Here is a 26,147-nt window from a genome sequence, read left to right as displayed (position 1 = left end):
TTTGAGGCGCAATCGAAGATAAATAAATACAGAATTCCATTAAAAATACAAGCATTTTCTCTCTTCTAATGAAGTTTTTTTTACAAACATATTTTTAGAAAGCTTACCTAATTTTTTAAACATGATTTTTTCACACAAAATACGATTCAAATTATCTGATTGAGTAGTTTTTTAAACAAACAAAAAAATCCTTCTATGATAATAGGATCATCCATTTAAAACAAAAACAACCCTTAAATATAAAACTATACAGTTCACGTAATTTTGTCGGTTCATATACTTAATTTTTTTTGTGTGTTTTCACCTTCCGGGTTTTCTTTGATTCAATTTAAAAAACATAATTCAATTTAACCTAAATATGAAAATTATTTTAAAAAAAGGGATGCCATCACAAGTGATTAAGCTTTATATTTTTTGTATACAGAAAACAAGAGAAAATGTTTTTACAATTAATATACAAGAAGGTGCATAAGAAGACATACAGTTATAAAAGGTATTGGAATCGTTGCTATTACTTATTGATTTGCTACGAAGTTTTTCTAGTTCTGGTTAAATTTATTATTTTAATAAAATTAATTTATTTTAAAATGAATATTTGTTTTAATTCAAATTTCCACACTATTATCCCAAAAAATGCCTAAAACTTGCAATTGAAAAATCATCCATTCGAGGTGTGAACTTATTGATTTCTATTCTATAGACTCACGTTCTGAAAATGTACCTACCGCATAGGAAAAAATTGGCTTGAGAAATAATATTAAGATTTAATTTTGTTCTTTATGTGATTTGTATATGATATCTGTAATAAAATTGCCTATAAATAAAAAGAAAATAAATTTTTGTATCACTTATATATTATTTCTCTAATCAGTTTTTAGCTATGGGCACAGCACTGCTTAAATTCTGAACGGATCAAGCTAGTACTTAAACTAAGAGCGCAATATCATGCTATTTAAAATAATTGGAATTTGATTAAAAATAAATAAAACTTTTTAGTACAATAGAGCTACAATTTACCTATATCTTCTTTTTAGTTCAACATTTTTATAAGTAAAAGCTTGACTATAAAGATTACTTTTTTAATATTAGATGAATTGAAAATATTTTTGTATATCTTATTTTAATTTTTATAAGATACAGTAGAACTTCGATAACTTAAACCTCGGTAACATAAAAACCTCTGTTACTTCAAAAAATACTATGTTCCCTTCCCATCAGAGCCCAAAACCTCTATAACTTAAAATACGCAACCTCTATAACTTAAATAAATAATCTCTGTATAGGCCCTCAGTAACTACAGAGAAACATGTACATACCTCTATATTAACTAGGGTACATAGAAACATGTACATACCTCTATATTAACCTTTACCTAACATAGACTCTTGATAACTTAAAACCTCTATAACTTAAAATATTTTGTGTTTCCCTTGGACTTTAACTTATCGAGGTTCTACTGTAGTAGGTATAGAGATCTAAAGTGTGTCCCCGGATAGAGGTAACTATACTTGTAAATTTTCTTATTTTACATTTTAAGAAAAAAAGTCATTCTTTATAAGAAGTTTTGCTTATTATGAAAAGTATTTAGGAATCTTTAAAACTTTTTAATAATGTACAGGGTAGCCAAAAATTTGGTATCACTATTTTTTTTTTTTGGTAAACTACCCTTCCTTTTTATAAATTGACAAAATGTTCCGAGAAAATAAATTTTCTTTTTAATTTTCTAAACTAGTCCACAAAAAACTACACTCTCGAATAGTAGTACATGTTCATTGATTTATTATTATTTTCTTTGTTACGTTTTTTTGTAATTACAACTTGTGTTCAAATAAAAAATGATGCTTTCATTAAAGTACACGGTTCTTCTTGATATTTTGTATAGAGTCATAATTGTTAATTGCGAGTAACTTTTCTTAGTAACATTTCGCCAATTTATAAAAAAAGAAGGATAGTTTACAAAAAATAAAAATTGTGATACCAAATTTTTGGCTACCCTGTACATTATTAAGAAGTTTTAAATATTCATACATACTTTTCATATTAAGCAAAACTTCTTATAAAGAATGACTTTTTTTCTTAAAATGCAAAATAAGAAAATTTACAAGTATAGTTACCTCTACCCGGGGACACACTATATATCTTAAAATGTCATCAGAGTATATCGCGATTGAGTCTAAATGATAATTCTTTTAATTTTAAATTAACCCCAAATTAGGTATTTTTTTAATTAGAATGTTAGAATGAAAACGGTTAACATATGTTCGAATATAATAATATATATAATATATAGATATGTATTATAGGTGTATTATGTATCTTATAATAACATGGACGAGCATTCGTGACATGAACGCGTGTACAATTTGCAAACATATGTGATAGAAATTTTCATAGTAAATAAAATAAACTAACGATAATACTAAATTCATAAAAATGTACCATTCTATAGTTATTTATATTGAGTATACTAGCCGTTACACGCCTGTCCGCTGTGCAGGACTCTTTCAACTTTATAAACAAATATTACAACCCAATATTCCCTTGATATTTGCAAGTATAATCGTGTAGATGGTACTAAGGTGGACACGACTGCAACTTGGTAAAGAATGCTATGGCTTCATGACACGTCCACAGAATGCCTGGGTTAGAGCTCGCTATGATTGGTTACGCACTTCAATCGCGATATAGTAAAGAAAAGAGGTAGAATAAACATGTATAGTACTAAGAGCAATAAATATCACTCTAATTTATAGAACCTTAAACCAAAATGACGCTGCTCTTAATTAGTTTTATTCCAATAGACTACTTAGTTTCAGCGTGATGAATCTACAAAGGTGCAAACAACTTTTTGTATCACTGTACCCTATTTTTTATGTATGTCACCGTAATATTTAATTTCCGTCAGATTGTAAACTAGTAAAATTGTAAATTTTGCTTCCAAAAACAGGACCAAAAACCACTTCAACTGGTGCTACCACGACCCAGACTAACTAAAAATAACGCAATGAGTTGATTTTCGGTAATAGATGTTGAGTTAGCACTAGTTGGAATAGTAACCAGTTTACAATCTGACGAACAGAAAAAGATTAGGTTTTTATAACAAACACTGCACTTTTCAGAGTTCTTAATAAGTGTATTTTCTTATTTACCAACAAAAAAAGTTCATATTCTTTTTTGTCAATTTTGGTTGATTTAAAGGTTCCTGAATGTTTGAACTATAATAACACTACACTTAATTAAAGTTTGAAATTGTATAGTGGATTCATGTCTGTCGAAGGTGATGCGGATAAAGGGTTTGCACCCAAGAATCACCCATCTCCTTGATAGGTAAAAATCTTCCTAAAGCAGCTACGTCCTTTGAAAAAAGTTCCAAGGTTCCGTCCGTATTCGAAGATGAAATATTTCATCTTATCTTTCATCTGATTCAGATGTTAGAACCAATTGTTCTGCTAAATGGGCTTTGTAGAATCGTTCGAACACTTTGTTTCATTGAATATGGCTCCTCTACGAGAGAAGGGGCTTTCGCAATAAACGGGAAGGATTCAAGAGAAAGGTCTTGTTCTCTCGAACTAGCTTTTAGCGGGTGAGAGATATTCTCAATGTTTCGCTGCTTGATAGTGAACAAAATAAAAAGCATAAATTTTATGTTTGTTCAAAACCATCCGCGAGCCTACTTTGTTTTATGGAAAATTTACCTCTAATTCGAACATATTGGGTGCCCGCGTGTAGACCATATCACACATTTTTTACAAAAAAAATATTTTTACGACCGATATTTTCATCAACATTAAATTAAATGGCGGAACATCAACAGTGCTTATATCTGTTGTACCATTATTAAGTACATTAAGTACATAGTACGCTATGGTTATTGTTTGTACTAACATAATCAATATTGACTAAAATGTCAAAAGTACCTTTTTTCTGTTTCCTTACATTCAAAATATATGCAGTGAGTGTATGTACGTACTGTATAAGTATGTAACTATATGTATTAATAATAATACCTTTCTCATCCAAGTTTAATGTAATACACGTGGTTGAGGCCAAGGAACTTCAACTCCCTCAGACACGTGTCTTCAAATTGAGCCAACACCCAAAAAACCTTTATTGAACTATAAATGTATGAGCTCTGTTGTATATACATATGAATAACACACAAATACCTACTAAGTATGTGTTATCCCTATATATTATAAATGCGAAAGTAAGCATGTTTGTTTGTTTGTTAGTTTGTTTGTTTGTTTGTTACGCTTTCACGCTAAAACTAGCGAATAAATTTTATTGAAACTGTACAGCAATATAGCTGATATATCAGAATAACACATGAACTATAATTTATAAAGATATATTAATAAAAAATAAAAGAATATTTAAAAATTAATTTAATTTGACATTATCATAAATTACAGATTTCTGTAAAAGTAGTCATTTGACATTACCATAAATTACAGATTTCTGTAAAAATAGTCAATATAAAATATTTCAAGGCCATCTTTTCTGATATACTCAATGAATAATTACGACTATTATACATTTAAAAAAAAAATAGAAAACCATACATATATTTTACCTGTGTAAAACAATCCCCACCATTATTTCGAGTGTTATAGAAAAGGGATAAGCGGGAGCAATCTTTATCAATCTTTATTTTTAAACCCAGCGAAGCGGGTGGGTATCACTCTAGTTTATTTATATTATGATCATTGATCGTTGTTATTATTATTTTATTTATCAATAATATTCTTTTATAAGTATTTGTAATTAAATTAATTAAACTAATATTTATTTTTATAATGATTCATAAATTTATTTTTATTATAACAACAATAATAATAAAAATAATAGATATCATATCAATTTTATTCTTATTTATTGTTTTTCATTTCTTTCTAATTATTTTCTAAAAATTCTTTATTATCTTAGTATATATTATTTTACTCCAGCAAGTTTTTTTCTGTCCTATCCTTATCCTCCTTATTCCTTTATCAAATTCCATGTTTCATCCCTCATTTTCAAGTTTATCATATTTAGCTGCCATTTGTGAAGTGGATAATAAATTTTTGGGTGTACATTATACAATATAATAAAGTCAAAGGGATTATGCTTAGAAAAAGAGTAATTTATATCCGGTAAATATCAATATTATCGCAATATCAGTGGTAACATATTGGTAACATCAGTGGTAAACATTGGAAAGTTTTTTTGGATAGGCAATTTTTATTACTTATCTGTAAATGACTAAGATGGAAAAAACAAGGCTTTGTTTAATTGTTATATACTTAATTTTTTTGAGCTTAATTATGGCTGGATGCATAATAGGTGGAGGGGATAACTAAATCAACTACAGCACTGCCATCTTATAAAATTTGCAATAATCATAGGTTTTATTTAAAATATGACTAATTTCCAATTGTTTACATGTGTTTACAGTTGTTTACAATTGAAATGTCAAATTCAAATTGTTGCATTAGAAATTGTGAAAATAGTATTAGATTTTCGATATAAAACATAATCAATCCATAGACTTATATGTCCATTCATTCAATTATATTAATAAAGTAATGTGTCGTTATACTATGGTAATAATTCCATGAAATAAAACTCATACACTGAACGAATAGCAATACCGCAGGTTTCTGCGATCCAACTGCTTATAATAGACGGTTTTTAATCGCCGACTTAGCGATTTTAAGTACATACGCAACGCATACTTATTAGTTATTTTTCCGGGGCCAACCTTGAAAAAAACAAAGTATACGTTTTTAAAGCACACAGTTTAATTTAAGTGGTTTGTTCTTTTAATTCTGCTTTAAAATAACTAATATTTAGCAAAAATATAAATTCGAATCAATTAAATTGTACTATTATGCTCGAAAACACACTTTGAAATTCTCAAGGTTGGCCTCGGTATAGTAACTCAAGTGTAGTTATATTAGTTAATATAATTTTATCGCTCAAATTAACTGTTGACGGCCTTCACACTTTGAACATTATTGAAATTCAGTATTTAAGGTAGTTCCTCCGCGACCGTCCAGTCAAAAAGTTTTGGACTAATACTATCATTCAGTGCATGAACTGTGCTATGACTATTATACATATACCATATATTATTTTCAAAAGACTGTAGTTACTCACTATTATAAATTCTATACGTATACACACACATACTTTGACATATACTTTTACCATTAGTTTTTATATGCTTTCCACAAAAATTATCGCTAAAACGAGTTATTTATTTAAGTTTTTTATCGAAACTATATGGTAAATAATTTTTATTTTTATTTATATATTTTCTAAATATAGTATTCTACATTATATTAGTTTTTCATAGAGATGGTGGACGTCATTCATTGGTAAATAAATATAATATTTGTAAATTTGTGTATTTTTATACACTTCTCCCATGTACACGTACAAATTGCGTCACTTTTAATTGCTAATATCTCATGTATGGCATGGTAAATCATCTTCTAATTTTAACAGCAAGTGTATTATGAATTAAATATTTTATATTCTGAGTTTTGAGAAATTCTTGGAATATCACTTTCGTGTAGGTACTACCTTAAATTTTTCTTCTTTCTCTTACTCTTGCAAAAATTAAAACTAGATTTTTTTTTGAAACTAAATAGAATGATTTTGATCATTTATGAATTCAAAGAAGCTCGCAATCTTTTAAATGAGCTAAATAGATCATTTTTCTGTAGTTTTCGATATTTCTAAGCGAAACAAAATTTAGACTAAACTTTAAAGTACGCAGAATAAGTTATAATTAAGGAATACTACCCCGTGAAAACAGTTATTTCATCAAACAAAAGATTGAATCGGACAAAAATTAACAGGTAAAATAGGCCTATCTTTCAGGCAGATAACGCTTTGTTGAAATAAGTACTTTTAGAAACAATAAAAACAAGATATTCGCATTGAACTTGTTTTTCTTAGAATCATTGATTTTCTTATTTGAATTATGTTGTGAAAATATTTTTTAATGATTTTTATTGTGTGCGCAATTTAAAAATTATCAAAACTCACAGTTAAATAAAAAAAAATTTTAATATTTATTTTTGTAATAAATACAAGTGTATTAAAAAATTTGTCTTCTCACTTATATAATGAATTGCTTTACATAAAAATCAGTATTAATTATAATATTTTATCGATTAAGTAAATAAGTTAAATATAATAATAAAAACCCCTCAAAAAAAATACGATTAGAAAAGCAATAATATTGTATAGGAATTAAATCAATTTATTGTAATATTCCATGCAGAAGAAAGAAATTTTATCATTTATCATCAAAGTTAATGTATCAAACAAAGATAACAATACTCAATTTATATCAAATATTAAATAAAGATAGATATAACCCTAAATTTAGTGTACAATATATATATAAGGGTGACCTACCCTTCAAATACGGCCCATATCTGAGGTCATTGACTCTAACGCAGTTTTTAGGGTGTACCTTTTTTTGTGTATACAGTCGAAATATATAATATTAAAACGCATCTATACGCAACTCATAACATGCGTTTATTTTTAACATTAATAATACGTTCATATTAATAAATTATATATTAATGCTTTCTTGCATGCTGAACAAATAAATTTTTTTGGGGAAGGGTATCAAATTTTTTTGTAAAAGCATATATATTTCTTAATATCCATAAATTTATACATTTTTTCATCATTAAAATTGATTAGGTTTCATATTTCATAAACAAATAAATAACATGTTGAATTTAGGTAAATAAATAATCCTTCATTCACTGTTAAAATACATCCATTTTGTGAATATACTAAACAAGAAAGCTTTAAAATATCATAAACAATTTAGATTATACAGGTTTTTCATTTGTTTTTGAATTTTGTATAGAATAAATATTATTTAATAATTGAATTTTTGATATAATATAATATAAAATTTGTTTTTATTGAGAGTTTTTTTTAATATTAGCTGAAAAATATTTTTATTGAATGCGCATATGAACAAATTAAAATAAAATAGATAAGTAGTTCATCAACGCCATCTATTAAAATCTTTTTTAAACTTAGTAATACAAAAGATTTGTTTCTGAGCTATCAAGTTTTAAAAACACGAAATACAAAAAGCAATTGATAAATGAACGTACTATTTTCATGTTTCATGTTTGAATTTTTTAGTTTACAATAAGCTAGTTTTTAAAAAAAGTAAGTTGCAAAATTTTATAATATATGAAGTTTGCCGAAAAACCTGTAAATTAGCATTTAAAAAAAAAGAGTATCAGTTTTTCATCACATTTTAAAGAATGATCTAGATTTTGATTTAATAAACATATATCTCAAAAGAAAAAATTTTCTCGCGTTTGCGTTTGCTGTGGAAATTATAGTGTAATTATTACTTTTACATAGCCTAATAGAATCATTTTGACAGTAAAAACGATTCGGTTTTTTTCATACAGATAAATACGGCTACTAGCTTATTGTAAATAAGAAATTAAATAATTTTTTGATTCTAATAAAACGTTCAAAAAAAATTTTATAACATGTACATATTTAATTTTTACCCACACATTCATATAAATGTGTCTATCTCTACGCAAACTTTTTTTTTTACTTACTTTACCGACTAACATTTCTGGCTTTGTATAATTCGATCACAGATGGCGGAGTTGTAATTCGCAATATACCTTAAAAAGTATTTATGTAGGTACATTCAAGAAGGAACGAGTTAATTAGTCCAAAAATTCTATGCTTTATTTTATTCTTGACCATCTCTTATATTTATTGGCCCGTAGCTCCTTAATTTATTACGTTTTGGAAAAAATATATACCCTTAAAGTTGTCCTTTCATTGGCGGGTTAGTCTGTATATGATTTATGATAAATTTATTTGGTTATACATGGTTAAAATTTATTTTATTAGGTACTAAAAGTGTCATACAAAATAAACACAAGATGAAATTAATAATCACAAGAATATTGAAGCATAAAAAACATAATAAATTTTAGCAACTCAAGTATTTGATAATGTGGAAAACATTTAGTAATAATTTTGTGCAAAAGTTCCAGAACAAAATATATAGGTATATTTATATACATATACTAAAAAATGAGACCATATTTTTTGATTTGAAGTTCTTTATCTTTTCGGTATCTCTTATACTTTATATTTATCCTTATTCATAGTCTATTCTCACAGTCAACTTTATTTTGAAAAAAATTCCTAACAATTTATTAAGAATTTAATGCGCGAAAAATCGCTTTAAATTTATTATACAATCGGTATTATTAGGTTGATAAAACCCGATTGTAATTAACTACTTATGTTGTAATTTATCACAAATGACCCTGCAAAAACTAATTTACATTAAAATTCTTTGAATTTCTAATAAATGTTTTAATTTAAAATATTGGTTTATCTGACTTTGAATAAAAAGTTTTCATTGACCCAGAGCAAAATAATGACAACTTGTCGAGTTATTCGACTTTCTTGTTATTTCTAGCAGTATTTCACGACATCAAACCGATTTTCTAAGCAAAAATCATACATCTATGTAATAGGTATTGCCTATAACCTCCGATTGATATTAAAAATCAAATAAAGCAAAGCACTCAATTTTCAAATTATTTAATTCAGTAGCAAATATAGGTGATACTGCGTGCGTAATTAGCGTTTTGGAATTAAAATGTTGAATTTTTTTTTTGGGAAGCTAGCTCGAATGAAACCAGTCTCGAAGCCAAAATGTGGTCAAGGAGCCAGTAATTCACAAATTATATCAAAATTAATGGTTTTTTTGGATCCTTCTAACCCATTGGGCAGTAATTCACAAATTATAACAAAAATAAGGATAATTTTGTTCTATTCTAGCCTATTGGGCAAATTTGTTCGTCTTGAGTTATTTTAATAAATACATAATAAACCTAATAATATATTCACAATAATATATTAATTAATTCACTATCATATGTTCACTATGATTAAAAAAATACATCAGAAAATACCTTAAAAATCCCTTAATTTTGATATAATTTCTGAATTACAGCCTCCTTGGCCACATTCGATGGATGAATCGAATTAAAAAAAAAAAATCTCGCAACTTGAAAGTCGAATATTTTGAAAACGCATTATTTTAGCCACTAGTACTAGCTAGTAAAGAATTATCAGACAAATTGGCAGTTTTTTTACATTGATTTAGTGCGTGGTCATTTAGTGACAAATTTGCAGTATTCCGTATTGAGCTTAATCTGTCACAGCCCTTAAAACTAAAAGTAATTTTTACCGTTTAACCCCATATAGCGTAAAATGTAAAGGAAGATGGAATGGACACCATGGGTAAAAGAGTCCACTTTCATTATCAGAGTAGTGAAGACGATATGGTGGTAACAATATTGCCTTCTGGGTTAACCCATGTCGAGGCCCATAGGCAATACAATTGTCGGGGCCTGTCTTCGTAAATCACATTGGAGCCCACTTATGCGGCTTCTTTTCGTACAAATTTGCATTTTCCCTTTTCTTTTTTTAGCTTCATAAATCAACTTGACGCCCATCTCCTACAAATTTGCCCGTTTCTCTTTTGACTTTTCACTTTGCCCGGGTCTACAGCTTATTCAATACGAAATACTCAGTATCTAGTACTACGTGAAACTTGACTTGAATTTTATTGTCTTATATTTCTTAATTTAATACTTGGCAGTGGTAAAAAAACATACAAAATTCATTCAGAAAATATACAGTGGCCATCAGTGAGTGTGTTTTACGAGCTAAGGATTAAGATATTTCCGGTACAAAAGTTTAGATTTAAAAAAGTAGGAATTTTTTAGCTCTTTGTAGTGATAATTAAAAAAAGATTGTGTGACACACTGTATGTATTGTCTATAATAATTAATCGATAATAATCATAATTAAATTGATAAATATAATAAACTAAATCTAAATTAAAAAATGTTTAATGGCAATAAGTACATTTTGGATGGCATTTAATACCATTCACACCACATTTACAACCACCTGTTACATCACCTTTACCAGTAGGACCCCATCGTGGTCCACGTGTTACCCAACATATTTCTGTTTTACACATTGAACAGCGTAACCAATCACAGCCCCATTTTTTCATTAAAACCACTTGACATGTAGGACACACCATTGCCTCACCTCGTGATACCATTTCATCTAAAAAGTCTTTTGTACGACGTGCTTCTACATTCGATTCGCTATTTTGATTTAATTGCTCTTGATACTGTTTACAATTTAATCCTTCATGAATTACCTAAAATAGAAATTAAATTTTCATTACACTATAGTTAACAAATTTTAACTTTTTTTTTTAAATACCCCGAGAAAAAGGAATGTTAATATGTTAATCTACAATCTTAAATCTAAAAGTGTTAGTAGCAATCTTCAATGGCGGATTTGGTATTGATGGCTCTATGCCCAAGACATCGCAAGGCCTTTCTTGTAACGAAAAACAGGGCTGTTTTACCCATATAAGACATCCTATTTTTTTCATATATCAATATGGCGCCCTTCTCGCACGACTAATATAAATTGTTTAAATTTCAGCACCCCTTAAATATGGTCTCCCTAAGCCAAGGCATCGCAGCCAGCTTACATCCGCCTCTGGAAATATTCTATAACGCCAGTTTTTGTTTCTATCGAACGTCAAGGGATATGCAACTAATTTCGAGTTTTCGACTTAACAAGTAGTTCGAGATACAAAGAATTTCATTGCAAAAATTTCAACTTAGAAAAGCGCACTTCAGTAGTCATGATACACTGTCATGCCCAGGCGTTCAGCGTGCCTGCAATCTAGCCAATGTCCTGTAGTAGCCGCAACAACTTTGCTAATAGAGGCCCTTGGAAGTGATATAAGATCTTTGGAACGCCTACGATTGTACTCAGACCATATCTGTCTTGTAGTACCACAAGTACATTCCTCCCTCCATCTAAAATGGGCCTTTTTTAAGGTATCCTCTTTGAGGAGGAACTAGCAGTTCGCAAATGGAACTCTCGGATGTCTATTGATGCTTGTGCCCGGTAGTATTGTGCCATTTCTAGCAAACTCGTCGTATTCACAGTTTCCCGGAATATCCCTGTGTCCAAGTACCCATACCTGGTTTACATTCATTTGTTCCACCAGCTCGTTTAAGGACATTCGGCAGTCCTTTACTACCTTTGAACTCAGTATACACTTACTAATTACAAGTGGCACTCTTTTCAGCGTTGACTGCACTTTCTTTAATTAGCAAATATTTGGCAAAATCAAGTTATGGCGCATTTTAAACACTCTTGCATAGTATATTAATAAAATGAACTCACCTGACAAGTTAAACAATTATTAGCTTTACATACAGGACACTTAAATTCATTAACATTATCTTCAAAAATACACCAACCACGACAATCTGGTGTTTTACAATGAAATGCATTATCAATTTTAGTTTCAGCTTGTTTCACTGATAACGCTAGATGTTGTTCGTAGATTTCTTTTGACACCAATGCTTTTATTTCACGTTCTTGTAAAACTAAATCACATGAATAATCACTATCACGATATGGGCATTTTATTTCAACTTCCTCCGTATATTCAATTGTATGTGCTAAACATTCTTTACAAAATGAATGTAAACATTCACGTAAAATCACTCCTTCACCAATTTGACATTCTGTAAAGCATATTAAACATTCGAACGGTTCAATATTCGATACAAGATCAGTATTATCTAAGTCCATTAATTGTAAATAATTCTTTTGTTTTGGTTCAACGGATCGTGGCCGTTCTGTGCTGCAAGCTTCACATCCTGGCCGATCTAAACCATTTAATAACGTACACACTGGGCATCGCCACATATTTGGTGGTATGGTATTTTGAATGTCATTCGCATCGTTTGTAGCTTCGTTAACTGCACTTTCAGTCTCTTCCTCTTCATTAGCATCTGAATCCGATTGTTCGAGGTCTTCTTCAACTGCTTGAGCTTTAATACCATCACGTACTCGTTTTGATGCGCGTTTCAAAGTTTCGACATCAAATTCACCATCTAAAATTAAAATAAATGCTACTTAATTTGGTGATCATATGGAAAATTTCCTTGATATATGAAGGAAATTAGTTCATACATGAATTTCGAAAGTATTGTTTACAAAATTAGGGTGGTTATATTTGTATACAAGCGAGTCTCTAGCGAGAGTCGTCTTTACACTTTAAAAAACGGATACCAAGATTAGTTCCGAGTAAACTAAGTAAAGCAGAGACAAATCATGAAATAATGTCTCATGTTGTTAAAAATACACTTTAAAAAATTACTTATATCTTTATGGCGTAGAGGGTACATGGCTGCGCTAGACCAAGGCGCATACTTATTTCGAAATTTAGGTATTCTTTTCAGACATACAATTTTTTTTTTAATATTCGTAGAAATAAATGAAAAAAGATGTTTTTCCGAAATTTGTCTTTGCATTTATCCAGAGATCTAATTGATAAAATTTTGGTCTTATAAATAAAAGAACAAAATATTGATAAGTTAATTTTTTTATTTATCAAGATTATACAAAATATATTACACATATTTTTTTTTTACTAATTTATAAATATTTGACTAGGAACTCTACACTCAAAATTAAAAAATCATAAATAATAATATAGTCTGTTCTTTTTATACAAAAGCATATACACCTTTAAAACCATTAATACAAGAAAATAAGGTTTGACCCAAAAAAATTAGCACAACTAAGGATTTAGTCCGCGGGACAGCATCCTTTTTGTTAAATGATCAATGCATACTTGAAATTTTGTTATTGGCTTAAGAAAGTTTGGATGACTCCTTTTAGCGAGTCTACCAAACTTTCTCTCTACGACTTTTTTCGAAAGTGCTGCGTTTTCAAATGAGCATGATAACGTCATAATTAAGCTATCGGTCTGAAAAAACGCAGCAGAGAATTTGTCGGAAGCTATATGACCACTTGATAACATTCATAATTATTAAAGAATTCAGCAAAAGTGAACATCAACGCTTTAAGCAACCAGTGATCCTTGAAGGCATCTTCTTGAACAACAAAAGCAAGTTGGAGGACATTAAGAAATCAGGAGTATGCAAGTTATCTTGCGAATGCTCATGCTCGTATATTGGCCAGACGGGGAAAGATTTAGAAAACGTATATGTGAATACTTAGATCATATCTCAACAAAAATAATAATTCAGCCTTCGCTTCTCACCTTATAGAAGCGGGACATAAACTCAAGAAAGGGTTCGGAATTTTACCAAGAAAGAGCGCAAAGTTGAATTGGCTGAAGGACAATACATACTAGTGCATTCACATATGTTAAATCATTTCATTCTTTACTTTTTGTAACTTGTCATGCATACGCCCATATCGGATCAAAGCGCCCAAGTTTCTAATTGATCCCATATTTTTGTTGTTGTTATTTATTGACTAAAAATATTATTTATTTTTGATTTATTTTAATTTTATATCTTGACCATCACAATTTTTTTGCTATTAAGTAACTGTTTTTTTGTTTACCTGTTTTTGTTGATTTGTTCCAACTTGTCTCAAAATATTTAGTATATAAACAGCTCTAAGAATTGTAGAACTTTATTGTTTGATAGAGACCGTATTGGCCGAAATAATTGTTACAATATTATTGTAATTTATTTAAAATTCAAAATATATAGTATTGAAAAACAAAATTACTTAAGTACAGCATGTTCGAGGTGATACGCAAGCTCATCGGTCCAGTGGTTTTGTCGGACACAATATTTTATTGTATTTAAATAATTATTAATGCTATCAAGTGGTCATAGTGTCCGACAAATTTCCTGCTTGCTGCGTTTTTTCAGACCGATAGCTTAAATATGGCGTTATCATGGTCTTTTGAAAGCGCTGCACTTTTGGAAAAAGTCGTAGAAAGAAAGTTTGGTAGGCTCGTAAACGTAAAAAGAAATTTAACTATATGTTTGTGTGTTTAAAAAAAATTAAAGTTAGGAAACTTAGTTTGAATCACTTTTATAATAAAAATTAACAAATAATTTCCGATAAGCGTTGTGGTCATGCAAGGCTTATATTTGCGGCTTTATATTTTTTTATTACTCAAAAGGTCACTGACTCTTGATTTATTAAGGGTATATTGATTTGATTATTATCTCTATGTAATAGTTTTACGCCTATTATAATAAATGCATAATTGTAATTCAATTACCTGGAGCTACTAGATATAAAAACATCGGACATCCATCGAAATTTATGTTTAGTTCACCTAAAGTCATTTCATCGTCTGATGCAAGTTGTCGATCTAATATCCATCTTTGTACATGAGATGGTATCTCAAATTCTTGGGCAACTTTTTGTTTTAAATCAGCAATTGTCATATCTGGATTTACACGTAATGGTATCGGTCCTTGATGTGTTACTTGATCTTCAACGTACATGTCAGCCCTATAAAATAAAAAAGACTTGTGAATAATAAAAATAATAATTGTCGTTTTATGTGTGATCATTAAAGTGGCGTTGGATCAGACATATTGTACGTCTAAAAGACGACCGATGTATATTACGAAGCACGATTTAGATACCTCACGATAATAAAAGTTTTCGACAATAGTACTTTTGACTAAAATAACAGTCAAAAGTACTTTTGTCCAATGAAGCTGGTCAAAAGTGGTTGTCGAATTGAATTTTGCTTATAATAGTGGAGCCCAAAAGGGGATTTATGTAGTAATTTGAGGCCGTCAGATGAACATATGAGGGGTTCCTTGGACCTTCCTTAGTACCTCCACCAAATATTAGCCCTTAATATGGGGTGACGCGCGTATAGCAAATGATCTGATTAGTAAAAAAGAAATTGCGATAGGTGAATTAACTCGAACGCGTCTCTTTAAGATATGGTGAGTTAATTACACGCATGTCTCCCATTTCCTTGCGTCACGCCTAAATCATCAGATTATTGAAGTATTAAATATACATTTTTAGCATCTGCCCTACGCGCGTCTCCCCATATTTAGGGCTAATACTTGGAGGAAGTTCTAAGGAATCCCTCATATGACAATCTGACGTGCTTGAGTTACTACACAAATCGAAACGTTCGACTATGGTCAATTTAAGGCAGGAACTTAACAAGTAAATGGTTGAGATCACTGAAATTTGAATGGAAATTATGGCTGCGGCGAGCAAATTAAATACATAAGGATAGTTTAAAAAATGTACAAGTTCCATTAATATTAACTTAGGCTTTATGTTAGAAAAAAATAGAAAAATTTTATAAAAAGCATACGTTATGTATTTTGTGTTTGGAGTTTCAATCTTCTTTTGTCTGGTCACTGAACAATTCACTTTCAATCTAGCCAAATCTTTGGCAAGTTTCGCCGCTTGAACATGTTGCCCACTAGCAATAGCTGTCTCCAATCGCCTCAACAAACGGTTTATTGCCAATGTATTCGCATTATGTTTGTCTTGTCTTAGAGTTGCTTTAAAGTCTTTAATTCCTTCTGGATCACTTAACTGCACCGATAATATTTCTTCCTCGGATGAGCTATTGTTGATACTCTGCTGTGACGATGAATTTGATGGACTTGCCGTAATGGAAGTTTTTTCTAATGTCTCAAGTGTTGCTGGCAAATTGGCATATAATGGTGAGTCTGGTGTTGTAACATTCGAACTAATACCTGCGAAATCTTTGGCACGAATTAATTCAAATTGTCCTTTACCAAAAGATCCAACACGTGATATGGTTGTTTTTGCAGGTGTCGACATTTCTTCAACGGACAATGGTAACATAATATTTTCACGACCTAATGGTGGTTTTGTAGTAACTTTAACCGATTGTGTTTGAGAAGAAGCGGAAACTTTTATCGGTTTATCCAAATCAACGTTTTCTTTTCTCACTTTAATATTTTCATAAGTAGTTTCCTTTGTAATAACATACGCTGTGATAACCTTCTCTTCTTTATTTTTTAATATTTCATCTACTATTACAGGTTTTGGAGACGTCTTATTAAAAACTTTAGGAATAGCACCTTTGCTAACATCTTTAATTCCTGTGTCAATTTCTTTAATTTTAATTTCATCATTTTTCAAGTCATTTTCTTCGACAATTTTCAACTCGACATCTTCTTTAATTGGTACTTTTTCTAAGGTGGATTTAGGTGTTAAAGTAGAACCAGTTTTCGGTAACGAATCTCGCATTTCTTTTAGCATTTTACGTAATTTTTTTTGTTCTTCGGAAAGTAATTTATTTGAGGCACTTAATGACAATTGTGGATCACAACTTTCAGATTTGTTAGTTTTTACTTCATTCAAATCGTTTTGCTTTTCTTCTTTCTCTGGGGGTGGCGATTTTGGTATGTTTTCTAAATCGTCTAAGTTTTGGCTAAACCTTGCCAAACGTGCTTTTCGTAATTCTTCTAATGATAATTCAGGCTCAACAACGGTAACTGATGAAACTATTGCAGTTTCTTTAACAGTATCGTTTTCTAATTTCACTTCATCTAATTTTTTATCAGCCTCATCGTCCATTTCAAAAGCTTTAAATACATTTTCAGCAAAAGTTCGTGCCATTTTAGTCTCATTTTCTAAATTTTGTGTTTTTTCATTTGTTGGTTTGACGTCTTTGTCATTACTTTTATTATCCTTTTGTGGACCAAAATACTTATCTACAACTTTGCCAAACGGTTTCCACATACCACAAGCGACACATTTTAAATCCATTCGACCATTTTCTAAAGTACAGCGTGTACAAGTCCAACCATCTTTTTTCACTTCTGTTGCTAAATTATTTTTTGGTTGTTCGTCTAAAGTTTTATCATCAACTTTTGATTCAGTTTTTTGTGGTTCAAAATACTTCATAATATTTGGTGGTGTATTAACTATTTTTGGTTCAAAATTTGTATCATTCGATTTCCACATTGGCGTTGGGAGTACTTCTTCATCCTTTTCAGAAAATTCTTCTAATTTAAAAATACTACGTTTCATTGGTGGTGTTACAACGGAAAATGGTGAATATTTATTTTTAATATCATTTTCAGTTGATTGATATGAAAATCGTCGTGAATTACGATTATCTTCTTTGTTTGATGAAAATAATGCTGAATTCACACTAATACGGGTGGCACTCGTTAATGCATTAAATTTTGATATTAATTCCCGTGCAGAGCCTTTTTTACATGTATTTTTTTGTTGTTGTTCCTGTTGCTGGCTCATTAAAAAACCTGGAACATCATTTTGAGAACTAGACGGCGAATAGAATGCTTCATTCTGAGCATCTATTTGTGCTTGCATTTTATTCTGTTCTTTTTGCACAATTAATGCTGCTTCACGATCTAATTCACTAATATTTGCTAACATTGAAATCGCTGATTTACGATTTTCATCTTTCTTACGTTCATCCGATGACATACTAAATCGAGATAAAACGTTACTTAATTTCGAATTTTCTTTGGGATATTTAAATACATTATCGTCATTTCCTTCCGATTTACTATGATGTTTGGCAAATTCTTTACGAAAATGTGAGCTCGAATGATTTAAACTATCACGATTCGAGGATGAAGATGATAAAGTACGTTTATACCATGGTTTTGGTGAAATCGGTGAGGCTGTTACAGATTTTTTTTCATTTTTATTATCAGTCGTTTTTAATGTTTCTTTCACCGGTTTTAATATCCCCGATTCTAATTTTAATGAATCGTTACATACAACATCTGGTACATTGTTGATTAGTTCATTAATACCATTTTGTGATGTCATTATTTCTACGCTATTCGATTGGGTACTTTGTAATTTTGCAATATTTGTTATTAAGAAATCTTTTTGTTCTTTTGTTAAATTCGATGTTGTTTGATTATTTTCGGAAGTAGAAGCAGGAGGTTGTGGAGCTTGTCGTTTCATTTTACGTGTTAATGTATTTGTATTTTCATCGTTTTTAATTGTTGTTTCGGTATTATTTTGCGAAGGGGGTGGTGGAGCACGACGTTTACCTTTTACATGACAATATGCACCAGCTTTTTTATCTTTACTACTTTCACTGACTGTTCGACGATGATGCGATTTAATTACACTTCGATTATTATCCGATTTATTATTATCATCAACACTTTTGTCCATGCTATTTTTATTCTGACATTTTATTAATGGTAAGCTTAATTCACAGTAATCACGATTAGTATTCACAATTGTATCTTTTTTATTCTTTTTATTTTTCTTCGAATTAGAATTCGTTTTATTTTTATTTGTTGTATTATCCCCCGAAAATAATTTATATTTTTTGCGTAATGTAATATTTTTATCACGCTCGCGAACTTTTTCTAATTGTTTCATACGATTTTTATGTGTATTTGTTTCTGGACCTGGTGCAATTAATTTTTCAGGTATTTCAGCATTACCAAATGGATTATAAACGGCTGGAGGGATATATGTAAATGATGCTACTGTTGCTGTGCTAAATAAAGAATCAACACTCGCTGCACTTTGATTTCGAGACAAAGGATTCGGTGTGTTTGTTGATTCATCGTTATTTAATGATGAATTCGAAGCGGTTGTTGATGACGATGAAGATGACGATGATGAATATATATTATCACGATCAGGATTCTTTTTAAACCACTTAAATATTGATAATAATCCACTCGAAGAACGTTTTGGACCACTACCGATTTGATTTATAATTTCATTATTTCCACCAGCTGGTGATTCTTCATATTTTGGTGTGAAATGTGTTTGTGATGTGGATCGTTGTACTTTATTTGTTGTATTTGGACGGTTTGGACTTGTTTCTTCAATTATCACATGTTTATTTTCGGCAAAACGATTCATTATGGTACCCACACTCACATTTTCCACTTTTCGGATCTTTTTTTAGTTAACTTATTTTTAATATAATGCCATCATTGTCTAATTTAATTTTAGAGTAACGAGACTGTTGGTATTATTATTAAAAAATAAATTTTTATAACATGATTTCACTTCCGTGGCTTTCACACTTGAATTTTCTTTTAAATTTAATTTTTTAAAGTTTTTTTTATAACTATTTCCAGTATCATGAATTGTTTTCGGTATTGTTATATGAATTTAGTTATAAAGTCATTGCTTTTAGAAAACTAATGTTTAAAGCTTGCATATATATAAAAGAGAGCATTAATATTTTAAAAACAACATTGGCCATTTGCCAAAGTCTTGAAAATGTTTTAACATTATAATATTTTATAAAGCAGTAACTACATTTTAAAATTTTCATTCAGAATGCAATATTATTTTAAGACTTTCTTTCTTCTTTTCGAATAATCATGAAAATTTCATGTAAACTGTCTTCCAGCATATTTTGTAGAAAAAAACATTTTTTTTAATAATTCATAATGGCTTTTTGGATATAATGATACGTTGATTTAAATTCTTGAAATATCTGTTAGGTCATAAAAATTTGTTTAAAGAAAACGTAAAACTATATTGGAAAACTTGATATGAGAGCACTGGCATTCCAGCGTGAATTTGGAAATGAATTTGCTTGTTTGCTTGAATTTCAGAAGTACTATGATTAAGAAAATCCGTTATATTAGACGGCTAGTACTAGCGACAATAGGGTCTCAAAAGAACAACATTTTTTTTTTTTTTTATGAACCTGTCCAAGTTTTTTTTGACAAATTTATATAAAACCTCTTAAACACAAGTTTTTTTGGATAGAAGATTGCTTAAGGCATTTCCAGCATGAATACACTTGTCGACAGATTTGGCCTTTTATCACAGGCTCAGAATAATGTTAGCTGTGAGATCCCGAAGTTGCTGAATTTTCGACAGAATTGAAGAAAAAGGGAAGAGTTGAAAGGAATATTTTTAGAATTTTAAAAAAAAATATAAGATATTAATTTTCGTTTTCGAGATATTAATTTTGACGTAAATTGGTCAAAATTGGGAACCTAGGCATATTTAACTCGTGTTTCAAACGGTCAAAATTTCTGAAACTTTTGTATTTAATTGCAAGCCCTATTAATTTCTTAAATAATTAAATAAGTACAAAAATAATTTCTTTAATTAAACAAAAATTTAGAATGATTATGAAAAAAATCATTTTATCGTAAAAAAGCGTGGTTTTAGATTTTAATTACATATTTTAGATATTTTATTGACAGATATTGGTAAAAGTAAAATCGTTATAACATATCTTAAAATAGCATCCCACGCTTTTTTACGATAAAATAATTTTTTTCTTAATCACTCTATTTATTTTTTTGTTGAGTTTGTAGGAATTATTTTCTACTTTTTAGTTCAGCTAGTTACATGTAATTTATTTTCTACTTTTTAGTTCAGCTTACTACAAAAGCATGTTTTTTTTAATTTTAATAATTTTTTTAATTCTATTATTTATTAATATTAGGGAATGTTATCTGCGCTTCTACCATCACAGGTTTTTTAGTTAATCATGAATCCTGAAGATCCTGATTAGGATAATCGTACAAACTTATTAAATTATTGTATTGGTATCGGTCCTAGATAAGTGTAAGAAGTTTCAATTTAATCCGATGTTTTGAAGTAAAAGAATCATATTCAAAGATTCCCATACAGATAGATACACAGATACATATCAAGCTCATAAGAGCGCGCTAAAAATAATGCAAATGAAACTTTGGAAAAATTAAAATGTAAACAATATTTTATTCTTACAAAAACAATATATGAAATTTTGAAAAAATTAAAATGTAATTTTTAACTTTTTTAAATTAAATTATTTACGGTAATTAATTCGGAATAAAAATTAAATTTTACTAGGTGGTATGGGTGTTATCATTCCAAAGTAGATATCTAAACATAAATTTTGCTGGAATGATGAGTTGAAACTTAACAAAAAATAAATAAATAAAATAAAAAAAGTTAATTTTTAATTTTTGTCTTAAATTCCTGCTTGCAAAAAAATTTTTGTATTACAAGTATGTAGATACTTTTATAGCGCTAAAAAAGGAAATTGGCGTTTTTCAATTTTTAAACAGACTAATAGCAATTATATATTAACTTTACGAAAAACTGTTATTGAACATGGATTAAAATTAACTTTATAAAAAAATTGTCCGATTGAAAAAATGTTATTAATTGTCTAATCGATATAAAAACTGTTTTAAACAACCTAGCGCAAGGTTACCATTTGGCAACATGAATTGTCCCAAATCAAATCAATAGGTACTGTCTTGAATCCAATAAGCAAATTCTTTCCAAATTCGGTATACAAGTGCTCTTACCAACTAGTCTAAATAGAATGTAATTTATAAGGTATATTTTTGGAGCACCTGTGATTAACCTGTTACTTTAAGTCTTTACACTTGCTACGTTAAGTTATTTTATTATTCTATCGAAAATAGGAATAAAAAAAAGAATATAGATACCTATAATGTTCCATTATAAGAGTTTAGATACAATTTTTAATAAAAAATTTTTATGGTAATATTTTACGCGGTTAATTTAAAAATTAAACAAATTTTATATCATCATTGATTTTTACACTCAAACTAAATACCGCCACTATTGCAAACTGGTAATAAAACTTTGTTTAGGTAGGTACTTTAAATTTACAAAATTTCGTAGCGCAATGTTCACTTTTCATTTTGGTTGAACATGTTAATGAAAAAACATGATTGTTAGTTTGGAGTACAAAGTAAGTTATTTTAAAATTAAACAACAAGAACGGATGTTGCGATGACTTTTTAAAAAACAAAAATTTTTTTTGTTTTTTCGAAATAAATGTAATCCACGTGGTTGGTTTTGTTTTTTTGAGTTTGAGTCACTGCAGTGTATTTTTTGATTAGTTAAATTTCTCTTCACTTTGTAAAAATTAAGACGATGATGATGAGTTAGTTTTGTGATATAATAATTAATTTTATTAGATGAGTTTAAACAATGCGTGGAGGAGAGATATTATAATCAGATAGTTCGCTGCCCGTTGGGCTAATTTTAGCGCCGATCTAAGCCAAGTACATACATACAATATTTAATAATACTTACACATAATATATATAAAAGTTAGAAGTAAAATTTGTAATTTTACATAATGTCTACGCACTAGGAAAGGCACGTGATTTTTATACCATTTGTAAAGTATCTCGTTAGCTATTATAATATATGAAGTAAGAAGAGCGTTATTATATGTAAGACAAAGAAAGACTCTTCAAAAAATTTATTGTGTATGATGCGCGTGCAATCATATCATTTGATTTAGATGGGAGTCGCATTACACACAATAAATTGTCTGAAGAGTCTTTCTTTGTCTTATACATGAGAACATCCATTAAAATTCTTCTTATATATATACTATAATGCCTAACGAGATGCTTTATAAACGTTATTTGTTTCATATCCGCCAATATGCTCGAGAACATGTTGGCGTTAATGTTGGCAAACATTAATGTCAGAGCTGAACGTAAAGCTGGTTGCGTATAATAATAATATATTAATTATACAAAAATTAGCAGTTAAACACCCGCTTCGCTGACAAATTTAAACTTTAAAACCAAGTTATAGCCTTCACTTCCCTTGCCCTCACTTATCCACCCTTTTGTTCACAATTTCATGGGTTTTAATTTTTTGGTACAGAACCCTAATTATTTTTCTAAAATGAAAGCGGCTTAATCTACGACATCAGGTATCTGCCATAGTACAGTAAAAGATGAAAGAAACCGCTCGCATTTTGCTAAAACCTCAAGGAATGTGTTTCTTAGGTGTCAAATATAATTAGTATGACATAAGTTAGTAGTGCAAATGTTTCAATTTGTTAATAAATTGTCAATTCAATGAAACGATTAATAAATAGGCAACTTGAATTACGTATACTTTATACATGTATAATAATTTTCGATAATTTGACAAACACTTAACATTCATGTCATATAAGTTGCCTATTTATTAATTTTTTAAGTGAACTTTAACATTGATCGTTTCATTGAATTAAAAATTTATTGTTTATTAACAAATAGAAATATTTGCACCACGAACGCATGCCTTACTAATAATATTTGACACCTAAGAAACTTATTCCATGAGGTTTCAGCAAAATGCGAGCGGTTTCTTTCAATTTCCTTTATTAATCGAGTTTTGTAACATCTTTTATTGTACTACTAGGGAAAGTCCCGTCAAAATCAGTAGATCAGATTAGACCTAGTTCTCCGAGTTGATGTAATAGTCATTTAAGATTCTAAAAAGTAAGGGTTAGAATTACACTTCAAATCAGGAAGTTGATCCTCATAAAAAAACTAAGATTTTTTATTAAAAACATTTTTTCGAAAATCCTAAGCTTTCAGAGGAAATGTGACTTAAAATTATGCCATTATTGCATTTAATCGAAAGAAAATACTCTTAAAGCTTATCGATAATTATAGGGCAAAGTCATGGACACAGGAGAATGTCCTCTATTGCTCTTGGCAACTTTTGGCTAAAACATTTTTCCGTAGTTAGTGTGTTGTCTTTCGATTAAATGCAATAATCACAAATTTTTAAGTCGCATTCCCTCCGAATGCTAACGATTTTCAAATAAAAAACCATAATTTTTTTATGAGGATCAACTTCCTAATTTGAAGTGTAATTCTAGTACTTGTCTTTTAGGATCTAAATTGACTATTAAAGCAACCTGAATAATTAGGTTCAATCTGATGTCAGAACTTGATGCCCCACATCATAGTCTGCAATTTTTGTTCAAGATATTAATTGATTGGTTAACTGCAAAACGAGCAATTAGCAATAATAGATTCAAAAGGTGCACCCTGTATAGATGTCTGTTTATGTTCCGTTGTTTATTCTGCTGTATGAAATTGTATTTTATCTACACTCCCAAAGTAATTGGAGTGACTGTTTGTTTTTGTTTGTACATATTATTATTGTTTTCGCGAACTTTTATTATACCATGCATATATGTAATATGCAAGGTATACTAAGTTTAGTCCCAAGTTTGTAACGCTTAAAAATATTGACCCTACGCCTACGAACAAAATTTGGGTATAGGCACCTAATTAGTCACCTAAAGTCACCTAATTAGTCCAATTCCGGTTGTCCGTCCGTCCGTCCGTCTGTGGGCACGATAGCTCAAAAACGAAAGAAGATATCAAGCTGAAATTTTTACAGCGTACTCAGGACGTAAAAAGTGAGATCGAGTTCGTAAATGAGCAACATAGGTCAATTGGGTCTTGTCCTATGGGTCCGTATGACCCATCTTATAAACCGTTAGAGAACAAAAGTTTAAATGTAAAAAATGTTCCTTATCAAAAAATAAACAACTTTTGTTTGAAACATTTTTTCGTAAACATCACTGTTTACTCGCGAGGGCGCAAATTAGGCGTAAATTGAATAGTATGTATTATATAAATTGTATATGTATGTGCAATGTGATAGAGTAATCAGCACTATATATGCATAGTATTTCAACAATTAACTCAGTCATTTGTTTGTTTTCACTTGTTTTTATAGGAAATTAAGATAAATGTCCAGACACCACATAAATTGACGATTTTATCCACACTCAATATTCGTATATGTAAGATGACACGCATCTTTGTACAAATATAATTACTAATACATTAAAAATTATGATTATACATACATACATACATTGGTGGCAGCCAGATGTTCGAAAATAGCAATTCGTTTAAAATATTTACGAATTCATCTCTCAAAATCATTCTCTATGTGTTATAAGTATGCGTGTATATAAACATTACGTATAGTATATTCAATGCCTCGAACTGATCATGAAAATGTTAGAATATGAAATCACTTCATGTCGATCAATATTTTAGACGAATGACAAGAAAAACTTAAGGTCGAATGACTACTTGGGACATGAAAACATCTGGTCAATTTAGCTGTAACTACTTTGATGTTATTTCATAATTTTATTTTGACGGACAAGTTTTCGTATAAGACTAATTTTTGGAACGAAGATAGGGTTGAAACTATAATAGTAGGCCCCGGGGCACTACAGGGGTCTTCCTGCCAAAGGATTTAAAAAATTTGTTATTTCGGCGCACAAAATTATCTGCTGTCGATAGGGGAGTGTACCCAAATATCGAATCCTTTTTTGCGTAAAAGATGATTATCTAGAATGACAATTTTTCCAAACATCACCAAAAAATATATTAAATTTGTCAAATAGGGCCGATTCTTAATATTTTCCCTAGCACAAGAGATACCGAAAAAAAAAACGA

At 29.6% G+C, this 26,147-nt stretch overlaps 1 protein-coding gene across 1 annotated transcript; it reads right to left on the bottom strand.

The window, feature by feature from the left end:
* Positions 1 to 10,930: 10,930 nt before the first annotated feature.
* LOC123292867 (putative leucine-rich repeat-containing protein DDB_G0290503) lies at positions 10,931 to 19,873 on the bottom strand. Its single transcript, XM_044873583.1, has 5 exons — positions 19,225 to 19,873; positions 16,253 to 19,182; positions 15,182 to 15,417; positions 12,304 to 13,022; positions 10,931 to 11,254 (listed from the first exon to the last, which is right to left on the bottom strand). The coding sequence occupies exons 1-5, from the start codon at positions 19,786 to 19,788 to the stop codon at positions 10,931 to 10,933; spliced, it is 4,773 nt and encodes a 1,590-aa protein (XP_044729518.1). The 5' UTR covers positions 19,789 to 19,873.
* Positions 19,874 to 26,147: the final 6,274 nt, after the last annotated feature.

The sequence above is a fragment of the Chrysoperla carnea genome, chromosome 1 (assembly GCF_905475395.1).
Source record: "Chrysoperla carnea chromosome 1, inChrCarn1.1, whole genome shotgun sequence".
NCBI lineage: Eukaryota > Metazoa > Arthropoda > Insecta > Neuroptera > Chrysopidae > Chrysoperla > Chrysoperla carnea.
Note: the sequence above shows the minus strand (reverse complement) of the source record. Positions and strands in the feature narration are given on the sequence as shown.